Raw genomic sequence first — 14135 nt, forward strand, 5'->3', positions numbered from 1 at the left:
AAAATATAAAAATCCAGTCTTAAACTACATGTGAAATGCAACAGATTTCAATATTTATGCAATTATTATTATTATTATTATTATTATTATTATTATTATTATTATTATTATTATTATTATATTATTGGTGAGTTTATAATGTAATACATTTCTCATGATGTAAAACTTATTTACATTATAAGCTCAACATTTTATTACATTGAGAAAATTATATTATGAACATTTTATTACAATAATAATGTAATATGTATTACTTTATGTGCAGTTTCTACATTATGTGCAGTTATGACTCTACGAGTTGCTACACATACATCATCGAATGTGTACAAATTACAGACCTGTTAAGCCTGTTTATTAATGACCAATCATAGAAAATTATATTGTTGCAGTGTATTGTTGACTACTAAATTAACCTATTAAAAACAACTCACTTTAGATAAAAGGTCAAATTTAAATATTAGATATAACTTATAATAATATATATATATATATATATATATATATATATATATATATATATATATATATATATATATATATATATATATATATATATATATATATATATGCTATTATATTATATAAAATGTTACTACAATAACACTGGTATTGTGTTATACACTAATAATGTTATTGCCTTATAATGTCACTAGAGGGCGCTAGATGTCGAATAATAGGAGTGTGGTTACTGTAACTGAGTTCACAATGTTAATGAGAAAACTGTTCTGTTCTGTTTTCATCATTTAGTATCTTGCTCTTTAATAAAGCATTAGTTGCACATGTAGCAATAGCACATGTCTTAATGGATGCTAGTTATTTAGAATACAGGAATCTCTAATGCCTCACCTGGAGAATTCATTCCTGTAGTCCTTCTTTAAGTTTGCTTTACTCGTCTCAGGCAGCTTGACTGTCGAAAAACTGAGCCACAAAAATTACATTATTAAAGCAATTACATCATTATTAGACATTTTACATCATTATTAGACATCAGTCACTGTGTGTTCTCCAAGTCTGCAAGCCCCCATCAGTGTGTACTCATATGAAAAGAAGCAGACTGAATTCTCACTTTAATCCACTCAGACTGGGCTTCATCTGAATGAGATCCAGGACTCTGGACGCTCCATCCACAGTCATGAATCTGAAGACGAGATCAACCTTCTTCAGACCAGAGACCGAGTGCAGGACAGAGAGTAGATCACTCACACTCTCATCATACTCTGCAGAACTGTTAAAAACATAGAAATACAGATTTTTGAATCATTGTGAAATAAAACACATTCTCCCTATTTCACACATGCAAACACTCCTCCTCTCTCTCTCTGTGTTGTTGAAATAGTTACCACTCAGTCATATTCTTCAGCTGGTTGTAGGCCTGAAAGAATCTCCTCCAGTCAGCATTTGCATTCTCAGAGTCATCTGTCACTGTGATGGAGACGCAGGGAACCAGTTTGTGCTCAGGAGGCTTAAGGAGGTCTATAAGATTATCACAACAGTCATCTAAATAATTCAGATGGTTACAGCCGACAGAGAGCCTGCAAAACAACAGAAGACAAACATATCATAATTCTACTTTAAAGTTATTATATTCTCTCAGAATATCCACACCTGTTGGAAAGTTGGTGATATTTTAGAAAGCATTTCAACACAACTGCTAAATGTCAATTCTAAATCTAAGTGAATGTTACTAGAAAGTATGGGGTAAAAGTTGCAAACAGATGTGTTACCTCACTTTATCTTCTCTCATCACACCCAGACTCTCCACATCATTAACAAGAGACATACTGGTATTCAATCTGTTGAAGGAGAACTCATTGTGTTTAGAGGACAGAAAGAAGACACGACCATTTCCTTCCAGATGTATGGGACAGCATAATGGCATCAGATGATAACACTGATACTTTGATGCCATAGTCTGACTGTCTATAGAATGAGATTCACACCATGGAGCATGAATCCCATGAATTTGTACATTTTCAAGTGGAAAAACACAATAGGTTATTCTTACTGCAAGTGAAGTAAGCTGGGACAAGACAGGAAGAGGGTGAACAGACCAGCCGCCCAGCTCTCAATCAGGCTGTTCAGCCAAACTTTAATCTCCTTCAGTCCAGGAACAGAGTGAAGAAACCCCAGAAGAGAATCTGTATGCTCATCCAACTCTGGGCATCTTAAAAAAATAAATAACAATAATAATTCTACTCTTTCATAATTATTATGGATGTACTTGGTTCCACTTTTCCGTCCACTAGAGGGCGCCTATTCAAAGCAAAGGCGTAGTTTGATGACGTGTCGTTTGAACTCAGAATCTTAGCTATTTTCTCACAAGTTACAAATAGTTGGAAACAGTTGTAGTGGTATGAGTAAGTTTAAAGGTAAAGTTAGGTGTATACACCTAACTTTACCTTTAAACTTACTCATACCACTACAACTGTGCACCTTAAATGTGAACTATGTAGTATTTTTGCAGTAAAATATCCACCACCAGGCCATTGTTATATATTTTGTTCAGTTCAGTTCTCACAATATTCCAACTGTTTCCAACTATTTGTAATTTGTGAGAAAATAGCTAAGATTCTGAGCTCAAACTACACGTCATCAAACTGCGCCTTTGCTTTGAATAGGCGCCCTCTAGTGGAGTTTAAAAGAATAACATTGTACTTAAAATTTAAAAATGTCATGTTATTACATCTGTAATTTCTGTAGTCACATTTATAATAACACTGTTAATACTTCCCTTATACAGTATAAGAGAAGTATTAACAGTGTAATTATAAATGTGACTACAGAAATTACAGATGTAATTACATGACATTTTTAAATTTTAAGTACAATGTTATATTCCTTTAAATGTTAGTGCATTGTAATTAATGCCAACTAATATAAAGTGGGTCCATGTACTTTTAATCACATTAATTGAGATGTAAGATGTGTTGTGTTTGTCATTACTGTTAGTTTATCTGAACCAAGAAATGTGATACCAAAATAACAGATATTGTGTTACAAACTTAAAACTTTATAAACAAGATTCATTTATTGGCTGAATTAGCCATTTTGCTCTAAATGCAAATAGAAAATACATCACTCTAAAGAATGCTGGGTTAAAAACAACTTGAAAATGGACAAACCCAGAAATTGGGTTATTTCAGTGGGTCCATTCACTGTGGGTTCAAACAACCCAATTTCTGGGTTTGTCCATTTTCAACCCAACTTGAGTTGTTTTTAACCCAGCATTTTTTAGAGTGATCAAGGCAACTACAGATTAGACAAAATCCAAATGCATCATGTTATTTTAAATTTGTCTCGTAGTTCAAAACACTTATGAAATGTTCTAGTGTTACGGCGTGCCAGTTGCGCTTTTTTTGTAAATTGAATATGGAAGGTGGAAACTAGGTAAGTTTTAAATATTAAACATAAATATGTATGTTTCTTACAAAACCCTATCAATTAACTTCAGAAGGCCTTTATTAACCCCCTGGAACCATGTGGAGTGTGTTTTATGATGGATAGATGCACTTTTTTAAGCTTCAAACTCAATGGATCTCTTCACTGCTATTATAAAGCTTGAAAGCATCAGGACATTTTTAATATAACTCTGACTGTGTTCATCAGAAAGAAGAAAGTCATATACACCTGGCATGAGGGTGATTAAATCATGGGGTAATTTTTATTTTAAGTTCTCTCAACAATTCCGTTTTTAATGTGCATAAACACAAACTCACAGTTCTGTCAATTGAATGAGCTGGTAAAGCCTTCTGAAAAGAGCCTCCCAAATGACACTAGAGCCTTCAAGAGGAGGGAAACTGAGCGTGAGCTTCACCAGTGCCGGTTTGTCAGGACAATATGAATGCGCCAGATCGCCACTGCTACCGTATCTGGAAAGAAACATTCATATTCATAAATGGGCACACAGAAGGACTTAAAATGCGTATGAGCTTTGTTTTAAATTTAAAATGAACGTCATAAAATGTTTAAAGTGTTTCATGCTTGATTTCTTTCGCAGTATCATGAGCCCATCTGTCCATTGCAAGAGTCAACGAGGGATTTTTCTGTTCACTGTCATGCATCTTGTACCTAAAAAAGATTTTGCAGTTATTTATCACAAACACAGGCTTGATGGATCAAGCCAAAGGAAAAGAAAGGACGACTTACCGTTGAAACGGCTTTCTAAAGACGGAAAATGTTGAACAGACCCTTCCGTCATCACTAATTATGAGGTTGCTCACATGAAACCTAAAAGGTTATAAATGTGAATCAAAATATCATTAATCTGCACATTTGTGAAAGATTACTGCTTATTATGCAAACATTATTTGGTCCTACTTTATGTGAGAAATCTTAGGATTGACTTGAAGGTAGCACACAATTCTGGAGGTCCAAATATCTGTCAGGTACTCCGCTCTCAAGTCCAGCTCAGTTAATCCAGGAACACAAGTTAGGAAAGACAGCAGAGCATCCACATTCACACCAAACTCAACGCTTTCCCTTGGAACAAACATACAAATACCAACGTTATGCATCTACAAAACCCAAAAGGATGAAGATATTAAAATAAAATGAAATACCTACAGCTCTGAAAAGCATCTGAGGTTATGGGATGATTTGAAGAACTCAGTCATGGGTATTGCAGAGAAAGGACAGAGCGCAAAGGATATTTTTGAAAACCCCTGATGATAATGTTTTTCAGAGATTTCACCCTGATGTCCTTCTGAATGGCCAACAGTAAACCTAAATATAAAAAAAACATTATTCAAGTCGCATTATTGTATACTATTATCTGCATAAATGCAAACTGAGAATGATGTTGGATGTACGTTATTACCAGACAGAATTATTTTTGCTTGCCATTGTGAACTCCGAGCAAAGACTCTCGTGTATGGTTTCTGCTTGACTGGCAATGCATACGCTGTGAAAATCAAATGAAATATACACAAATCTACAAAATAGATTTTAGATGTACTGTAAAAACAAATTGCATGAATGCTTGTTTCTTGGGCAGCTGATACAACTACACTTCATATGAATTGTTTTTTGAAGAATTCTTCTACTCTTTTATTATTATTATTATTATGCATGTTGTTTAAATCTCATCAACATAACTGAGAGGTAAGATGTAATATCTGTACTGTAAAACGGACCATTTACTATAAAAAGCTGAAAATGTTGTGAACATTACAAAATCTCTATAATTATGTACATTATGTAAATGAATGCAAATGTTCCTTATATTTATGAACAGTTTTCCCTAATTACATACATTTAAACCTTGATGTTCATGTCCATGGTATTTTTCAGCTAACGGTTTGTGTTATGTTCATCACTGTGTTTGGTTTACCTGAACCCTCTATCCATCATCTTTTTTACAAGGAAGTTCATGGTCCAGTCGACATTGGCTTCGCTGACGCTCCTCATCACCAATCGAATGTCCCCCACTGATGTTTGCCCACTGAGGGTTTGAAGGATCTTCTGCACACTTTCATCTGAGAGGTCTCCATCCTCCATCCTGCAATGCATTCATAACACTGCTTTACAAACGCTTCATTTTAATTAAGAGGTAGCAAAAAACATGTTTGTTGATCCTGGAACAATAGTCCAATCAACCAATCAGACGCGAGTGATAGGTTTACAGCTAATGTCAAGCTTACAACAAGGGTTAAAGGGCTTCTAGAACAATCTTATTCAATCATTTCCCTCAAACTTTAGGAACAAGTTAAGCGTAGGGTTAGGTGTAGGGGAGAGAGGGTTGACAGTTTGTGACAGGAATTTTGTTCCTGGATCAACAAAGGATGTTGTTCCAGGAACATGTCTTAAATGGATAGTTCATCTAAAAATGGATATTTTGTCATTAATGACTGAACCTGTCGTTCCAAACCCTTAAGACCTTCGTGTATTTTCAGAACACAAATGAAGATATTTTTGATGAAATCCAAGCTCTCTGACATCTCTATAGACAGCTGTTTAATTGAGGAGTTGACACATTGTATGTTGTAAAAACAGTAAAGAAAAGGTTTTAAGGGTTTGGAACGACATGCGGGTGAGTAATTATGACAGAATTTTCATTTTTGGGTGAACCAACATTTAAGGCAATGATACACTGTAAAAAATATTGTTGATTTAACTTAAAGTAAGTAACCAGTTTGCCTTAACATTTTGAGATCATTGAAAGTAAAAATTTGAGTTTAATAAGGAAATTGGTTTAATAAATAGAAATTAAAAATATTATGGTATCTGAACCACATAAAAAAATGATAAATCATGAAAATAGCACAGTTTGGCATGTTTCACTGCGTCAATATGCTTACAAAATATTTTAATAATATTTGAGTAAAGGTTATTGATTTTCAAAAAATGTCATTGTATCAATGAACTCAAAATTTTAAGGCAACCAAGTTACTTATTTTTTAAATAATTTTTTACAGTGTACACGGGGCAACTTTTTTGAACGGTGTTGCTTGGGCACTTTCTCACTGAGAATGGGCAACACATTTCTATCTGGATAGTTTAGATCGTGGGCCCTGTCTCACCTGGATGCCTATTAATGCCAACATTGTCGAGCAACAGTGCTCAAAAAGTTGTCCCATGTATCATCAGCTTTACTTGGCAAAATAACAGCAACTGTTCAACCATAATTTGCCGGTTACCATGATTTTTCTGGATCAATATATTTAGTTGATTAGTCCAAACATTATATACCCTAACCCTATAACTACCCATAACTTATCCTTATAATCAGAGGGAAATGATGGTGAATAACACTGAAGTAGAAGCAGTGAAGCACCTAACCCTGGTTGTAAACCTAAACTTGACATATAAAGCAAACAGGTCCCTCAAATCTGATTGGTTGATTGGAAAGTTGTTCCAGGATCAATAAAGAACATCCAGGAATATGTTATGAAATCATGTTCACCACAACTTGCAAGCCATTTAGGAAGAATATGATTTCACCAAGCACAACATTTTCCTAGATCAACATTTTTGTTGGTCCTGGAACAACATTCCAATCATCCAATCAGATTTTAGGGATAAGTTTACAGTTGTCAAGTTAAGGCTTACAACCAGGGTTAGGTATTTTTACATCAGTGTTATTCATCTATACATTTCCTATGATTTAAGGAATGGTTATGGGTAGTGTTAGGATGAAGTTTTCAGACAGGAATGTTGTTCCAGGATATGTTGAGGAATGTGTCTAACAGCAAAATCATGACGTGCAGCCATTTTATGCCTAAAATTAATTCTAGAGGCAAATGTGGCATTGTTGTATTTAAACATAAAAAATAGCACATCAATCACAACCAAGAGAACATTACCTCAAGTTGTCCACATTCTTTCTCCTCCCAAGAGCTGATGTCAAGAGGTTAACATCGGTGTCAGATATGGAATCCAAATCAAGCCTTCAAAAACACAAATCAGAAGTCTTCATGACATAAACTAAACCTCTCAAATAATACTAAGACCTATCATACATTTTATACATCATTAAGGTGCATCATTAGAACATGATGAGATAACATTTTAGTACACTATACTGTAATGGTTTTGTTTGCAAACCATAGAATATCAATATTTTACATAAGAGCATATCATTTAACACCATTTACCATAAAGTCGTACACCTGCTGAGTGCAGAATGAAGCATCTTCAGATCTTTTGCATTGCACTTGACTTCCATTCTGATAATTCGTGGAGAATACTGGAGGCAGTACATCACAACCTGAGAGTTGATCCCCTTCAAAGACCAGCGTATATTAATACCTAAACGTTCCCACCGCTTCATGACGCTCTTCAGTATGTCCTCATCATGGAGCTCATTCAAGCAATGAAGAATGAAATCACTCATGTACGATGTGTCCATGGGGTTCCTCTCTATAACTTTGCAGATCCATTTTTCCAGCTGGGTGCGAATAACAGTTAACGTCGTCCGTGGATTTCCCCCCAGGATTAAACGGCTGACTTTCTTGTTTGAGAGACCAAAAAGGAACTGGATAACAGGGAAGAGATGACCATTGTGCTTCCCATTCCCTACTAATTCCAGTAGCTCCTTGATTTTTGTTTCCACCTCCGCCTGGTCTGTTAACACGTAGAACAGAGCGCTGAAGAACTCCTGGAAGCTGAGGTGCATGAAACCAAACATTTCCTTCAGATAAGTTCTCTCTTGCTGGCGAAATGTGCATAGGAAGGGAATGTTTGGTAAATCAGCGATTGCTTCTGGAAGATCGCTTCTGGGAAACAGGACTTGGCGTATCGGCATTCCACTCTCGGCGAGCTGGCCCAAGTTCTTGAGGAGGTCGAGCTTTTCGTGCTGACTCATGCTGCTGTGATGCTTCAATAGAGTGATCACAAAATCAACAAATATGGACGTGGTGGTCGTCAACTCGCTAGTTGCAACACCATCTTTTCCTTTTCTTTTGAAGATCGTGCAGATAATCCAGCAGATGACCGGGATGAAGCAAGCGGTGTAGAGCATCTCGTGTACCTTTACCTGCTCAAACACTTGACTTGAAAACTCTTTGTCCTCAAAGAACCTTTGGAAGTATTCACTCACTCCTTTCTCCGAAAATCCCATGATCTCCATGAAGCATTGAGGCTTTTTCAGAACGTTCTCCAGTTTGTCTACAGCGTTCGATCTCGTAGTAACCAGCAGGAAGGACTCTCTCATCATACGTCCTTTCAGAAGAGAGCAAACAATCGCCATTGGGTGGGATTTGATAACTGGTTTTGGTGGCAATGTCTCTTTGGGTGCGGAAAGCATGAGTTCATCAAAACCATCAATGATGAACAAGATCCTCTCTGGTATGTCTTTTAAGATTTGACCGATCTCATTAGGAGTTAAACTGCAGTCAAGTAGATCCACCAAGCTCATCTCACCCGAGAGACCGCTGAGCTCTTTGCATCTTAGATGAAATACTACATCAAAGAGTCTAGCGTAGAGGTCTTCAGAAGCCCAGTCCAGAACGATCTTCTGCGCAGTGATTGATTTCCCACTTCCGGAATCCCCCTGGAGAATCACAGCTCTTGGAGTCACTTTTTTGGAGCCATTCTCTGGACCGAACAGCTTATCAAGGCTGATGTTTTGGTTTCTCTGGTTACTCTCTCTGGTGCTGAAGAATCGTTCTCCTCTAGAGCTCATCTCATTCTCTCGCTCTTTCTTTTCTCTGTGTTTCTGAACTATCAGTGGATCGATGTAGCGGTCATTAAGCAGCACTTGTTCACCGGCACGGGAAGTGTATTCTGTAATGTAGGCATATTCGGACAGCAGGGACTTCTTGTATTCAGTGATCAATGAGTTTGTATCTGCTAAAAAAGATGGTTTATGTTAGATATTAGATTTTGCTGACAAAATATATAATAATATGTTATACAAGTACTTATAATTCTCACGATATGGTACCAATAGTAAGTATTTTACACGGTCAAAAAAGTCAGAATACATAATTTTACCCAGAGGTACTGTACCTATGATTTCAGCCGCAGGTCCTACAGCAGGAATGACAAAACTTTAGATTATTACAAAAAAGTATAAAATGTAATTCTTTGGACATCTCTGCAGTTGTAATTATTGACAACTTATTTAAAAGAGCTGTGTTCAGCTGTAGCATTTCCACCAACAGAGAATTTTACTTCCACTCACCTGGAAAGTAATTATTCGAAATATTAATATTTCCTGTGACTGTTGAGTTTAATATTACAGGTGCTGAAATATTGCTTCCATTTTGGGCAGCGATAGTGATTTTCGAGACTCCGTGAGGCTCTTCGTTTTCTTTTTTGTCTTCAGATAGAAAGGAAAGGAACGTCATTGCTAGTATTTTTAAACCATATTACATGCAAATATTCATAAAGTATAAAATACCATAATTAGACATGTCCATCTGCTGTTTTCAGTTTGTGCACTCCTCTAATCTGAAATGACCAGCTCAATCTGAGAAGAAAATACAAATATTATGTAGGAGTGAATTAATTGTGACACCTTTTGGTACTGAGATGGCTAGGAAAATAAGTCCCATTTTGTGACAATTATTAGGGAGGAATTCAGTCAGGAATATGTCAGGAAACCGTATAAACAATGACCGAATGAGTCTAAAAGCTTCTTAAAAAGGCTACGATACCATGTTAAAAAATATTATGATTTTACATTAGTATTTGAACAACTAGATATCTGTGGTAAAATATTATGGACTGTATCTTTTGGGTACACAGAAATGGATTGAAGTATATTTGAAAATAGCACAATGGGGGGTGGGGGGGGTGCACAAAAGTTGGTGTGCATTTATGTGTGTGTATTGTTATTGGATAATTTCTAAAATCTATCTATCTATCTATCTATCTATCTATCTATCTATCTGCTCCTCCTCTCCCTCTGCTGACTTTTCTACCCTGCTGGTATATTTACCTCGAATCTGTTATAAAAACATGTTAAGAGATTATATACCTTATAATCATATGAAATTTGAGTATAATCACTAATCATATAAAATTCTAACATAGTAGATTATAAAAAGAATGAAATTAAGTAGGCCTATTGAAACCGCCAGTATGCGGCAGCGATTCACTGTTTAAATGAGTGAGCCACTTAAATCCTGCATTCCTCCAATTCGTTCAAAAGTCCGATTAATTTAGGAAGAAAACAAACACCGATGTGAATACTTTTGTCAGTGATAATTACAGACACTATTGAAAAATTAACTAGAAACCATCCATTATTACTGTCAGACCGTGAAAATGATCGAGGCACTCATTAAAAAAGTTTTTGGCTTGTCAAAGTAACATTTTAGCATAACAGATTGATAATTACCATATTCATAATTAAGTAATGTATGTATCCTAATGTTTAATTTAGCTAATTATTAGACTGAATCGGTAAACTAGCTTGCCTACTTTAATCCAAAAGGGCAGTTATGGGGCAAAGAGCCATGCGATCACCTAAACCTGAGCCAACATTTTAGCTTATCCCACCACACGGCACTGTAAGTTAAATCTCTGAAGTACACAACTGGAAAAAAAACATAATAATAATAATAAATTAAAATATATATATATATATATATATATATATATATATATATATATATATATATATATATATATATATATATATATATATATATATATATATATATATTACTAGTTGTAAAAGGAAATTTGATTATTGAAGGTGTACTTAACAATTTAAATTCACAGAATAAATTAGATGGTTCATTACACCCAGGTGGTGCAACTTACCAACCGACTTGGATCAACTTACCCCTAACCTGGGGTAAATAGAGCCATATTTTTAGAACCCTTTGTCATGTAATGTATTTTGATCATTTAAAATGATAGAAAACTTTCTGAAAATACTTTATATACACTTTCATTGCGCTTCTGCCTTAAGTTATCTTATCTTGAGGACCACATAAGTAAAAATGGCTCATCTTACTCCGCGTGTTCTTACTAGCACGTTGAGTTATATTTCTGACACAGCCAACATTCTTGAGGCGAATGCATTGTAAAGAAACGAAAGTAAGTATTTGCTGAGTTTCGCATTGATGTAATGAGCGCCCTCTGCCGGAAGTAGCCTACACCCATTCGTTTGCTTTAATCTATTCGTCACTCAATTTGCAACTTTTTACTTTAGTTTCTCTTTTTATCTGTTATGTAAATTATTAAGCAAAATGTCATTCTAAATAACTGTTGTATGATAAATCCGTATCTAAAGTAGACCATAACTTAAAACAGACGAAAACGATCTAATTACAAACAAAAATTAGGCTACTTTTCTAAACGTTATAAAAGTGGGCTATGTGTTTTGTTTTTGACTTGCTGAAAAAAGCGATTTGGTGGTTTTATTATTACTTGGTCAAGTCAAAAGTCATATTTACCTGGAGCTTGTACATCTTCATGTATCCTGGGAGCTTGAACAGATGTAATGTCCGAGGACGGGAGGAAAATAGCTACTTTCACTTTTCGTTACAAAATGAGACCCGCCTTGAGTTTTCAGACAGTGTGACCCTGTACTCTCAACTTAAAAGAATGCATTTAGGGTATTTTAACTTATTTATTTAGGCTATCTTTTTTAAAATATCATTTTGGTTTTCAGTAGCATTGCACATGTTGTAATGTTTACTTGAAAGGTGCTGATATAATTTATCTTTGTTTCATTGTTTACATCTGTTCAACATGAGTTTGTGAGTTTGTTAACTTTAATACCCACTGTAGTCGAATACCTTTTTTAAAAAATATTTACATGTATGTAAATATTTGACATGACAGTAGGCTTCACATTGCTTTGGTCTCTCTGACAGCCTTGACACACATTGATAAAACATTTTTGTAATTAAATACCTCTGCACATGCTGAAGAGATCAATTCAAAATATATTTTCCCCGTCCTGTATCGTGTTTGTCTCACGTTGTCCCAAAAATCAGTGAAAAGTTATACAAGACAATAGAGAGAGAAAAAGGATTTTTAATACGCTTTCTTTATTCACTATTTGTTTTATCACAAAGAAAGTCTCTGAAATGCAGACTAGAGTGTGTTTGGTATAGAAACTGTACACAAAAGCAAGGCACTATACTGTACATTTAAATTAATATCTTTTCTTTCTCTCGTCCATTACTCCATGCTGTCCGAACACAAACATGACGTCCCTCACACCTCAGGAAGAAGAGACCATCACCACCACAAGCAACAGCCATTCACACGAGAAGAACACACACAAAATACAGACGCGCCATGTAAACTCCTCTTGAATCAAAAAGAAATATCCTAAGACGTAACAACATTAAGAGCGATCACACAGGATTTTCTGCTGTTTCTTTGTTTGCTACAAAGTTTATACAATTTTTCAGCAGACTTCATCAAACGTACACGTAACAAAAACACATTGCAGATCAGCCCGGATGGGAAGGTGAGCGAACTGTTTGATTCCATATACTCCGAGAGATAAACATACATGTTTTAGATGTTACAGGGACTTACGCACTGCTCACAGACTGCAAATTGTTGTACATGAACGTGGTGAGGAGACACACTGACACACACAGACATCACCTCCACGGACTTAATAGATACATCAAAAACGGACGCCACAGCAGGTGCATCTGTAGATCCTAAAGTGACCTTTGACCTGACCGTTTACCCTGCTCTCAGTGAACAAACACCTCTTTTAACCGAAAGAGGTCAAAATACAGAGCTGTTCGCAGAACCGCTGGTTATGATGGAAATGGACGGTAATAATTCTGCCACCGTGATGATTTTCGTCAGGCTTTTAAAAGAGTCCTTTGGCTTTTTTTAGGTTCACTTGCTTCCATGCAGGCAGAACGTCATACTCTTCTCTCTTCATGTCTAACACACTCTGAGAACACAGAATATACTGCAATGAGGGAAGGGAAAGAAACAAACAAACTGGCATTTAAATATAAATACACTTACCGTTCAAAATTTTGGGGGTGGTAAGATATTTGTCATAATTGTTTACGTTTTTTTAATTTCGGCTGCATTTATGTGCTCTAAAAACTATAGCAAAACCATTAATATGAAATATTACCACAACTTAAAAGAACTGTTTTCTGTTTTAAAGGGTTCATTTTCCCCAAAAGGAAGAGTCATCATTTAGCCTCATGTCGTTTCAAAGACTATCGTTCATCTTCAGAACACAAGCTAAGATCTTTTTGATGAAACCTGAGAGCTTTCTGTCCCTCTACTGACAGTTACACAACTACCACTTTGACTCTTCAGAAAGTCCATAAAGAGATTCTATGTCAAAAAACGAATCCATTTGAATTAAGCGGTTTAGTCCAAATTTTCTGAAGAGACACGATCGCTTTATATGATAAACAGATTGAACTGAAGCTTTAATTCACATAGAAACATTCCTCAACTCATATATAAGTTGTGATAAATGGAAGCTCAAGCATGCGAAAACCAATGAGGTTCATTCTCGTGTAACGCAGCACGTTTGAGCTTCGTTGAATTATATATATATATATATATATATATATATATATATATATATATATATATATATATATATATATATATATATATATATATATATATATATAAAAAAGGGATGTTAACTAACTTTAACTGTTTAACAGTCACCTTTTTGAGCATAGATTTAAAATGGTTAATGGCACAGACGTAAGTCTGGTCTCTTTTTAAAG

At 35.3% G+C, this 14135-nt stretch overlaps 2 protein-coding genes across 7 annotated transcripts in view; both read right to left on the minus strand.

Annotated features, from left to right (window-relative positions):
• Positions 1–11922, minus strand: part of LOC137089195 (uncharacterized) — a 20060-nt gene extending 8138 nt beyond the window's left edge. For 2 of the 3 annotated variants that reach the window (XR_010907649.1, XM_067452713.1), the window contains exons 1-18: positions 11850–11922; positions 9842–9910; positions 9623–9760; positions 9448–9468; positions 7593–9288; positions 7302–7385; positions 5330–5497; positions 4817–4900; positions 4564–4722; positions 4318–4479; positions 4147–4227; positions 3982–4068; positions 3717–3869; positions 2006–2164; positions 1725–1793; positions 1341–1532; positions 1067–1225; positions 847–918 (exon numbers count right to left, since the gene is read on the minus strand). Coding sequence is in view for 2 of the 3 variants with exons in the window: in XM_067452713.1 (XP_067308814.1) it covers positions 847–918; positions 1067–1225; positions 1341–1532; positions 1725–1793; positions 2006–2164; positions 3717–3869; positions 3982–4068; positions 4147–4227; positions 4318–4479; positions 4564–4722; positions 4817–4900; positions 5330–5497; positions 7302–7385; positions 7593–9288; positions 9448–9468; positions 9623–9760; positions 9842–9860 (3503 nt within the window). In the remaining variant the exon portion in view is untranslated. The remainder of the gene's footprint in view (positions 1–846; positions 919–1066; positions 1226–1340; positions 1533–1724; positions 1794–2005; positions 2165–3716; positions 3870–3981; positions 4069–4146; positions 4228–4317; positions 4480–4563; positions 4723–4816; positions 4901–5329; positions 5498–7301; positions 7386–7592; positions 9289–9447; positions 9469–9622; positions 9761–9841; positions 9911–11849) is intronic. The other variant, XM_067452714.1, reaches the window with a different exon arrangement.
• A 507-nt stretch (positions 11923–12429) lies between these two features.
• svilb (supervillin b) overlaps positions 12430–14135 on the minus strand; it is a 52026-nt gene continuing 50320 nt past the window's right edge. For all 4 annotated transcript variants that reach the window (XM_067452716.1, XM_067452717.1, XM_067452715.1 and 1 more), the window contains one exon: positions 12430–13324. In XM_067452716.1, the coding sequence (XP_067308817.1) occupies positions 13238–13324 (87 nt within the window). In that variant the 3' untranslated portion in view covers positions 12430–13237. The remainder of the gene's footprint in view (positions 13325–14135) is intronic.

This window comes from Pseudorasbora parva, chromosome 9 (assembly GCF_024679245.1).
Source record: "Pseudorasbora parva isolate DD20220531a chromosome 9, ASM2467924v1, whole genome shotgun sequence".
Classification (NCBI taxonomy): Eukaryota; Metazoa; Chordata; class Actinopteri; order Cypriniformes; family Gobionidae; genus Pseudorasbora; species Pseudorasbora parva.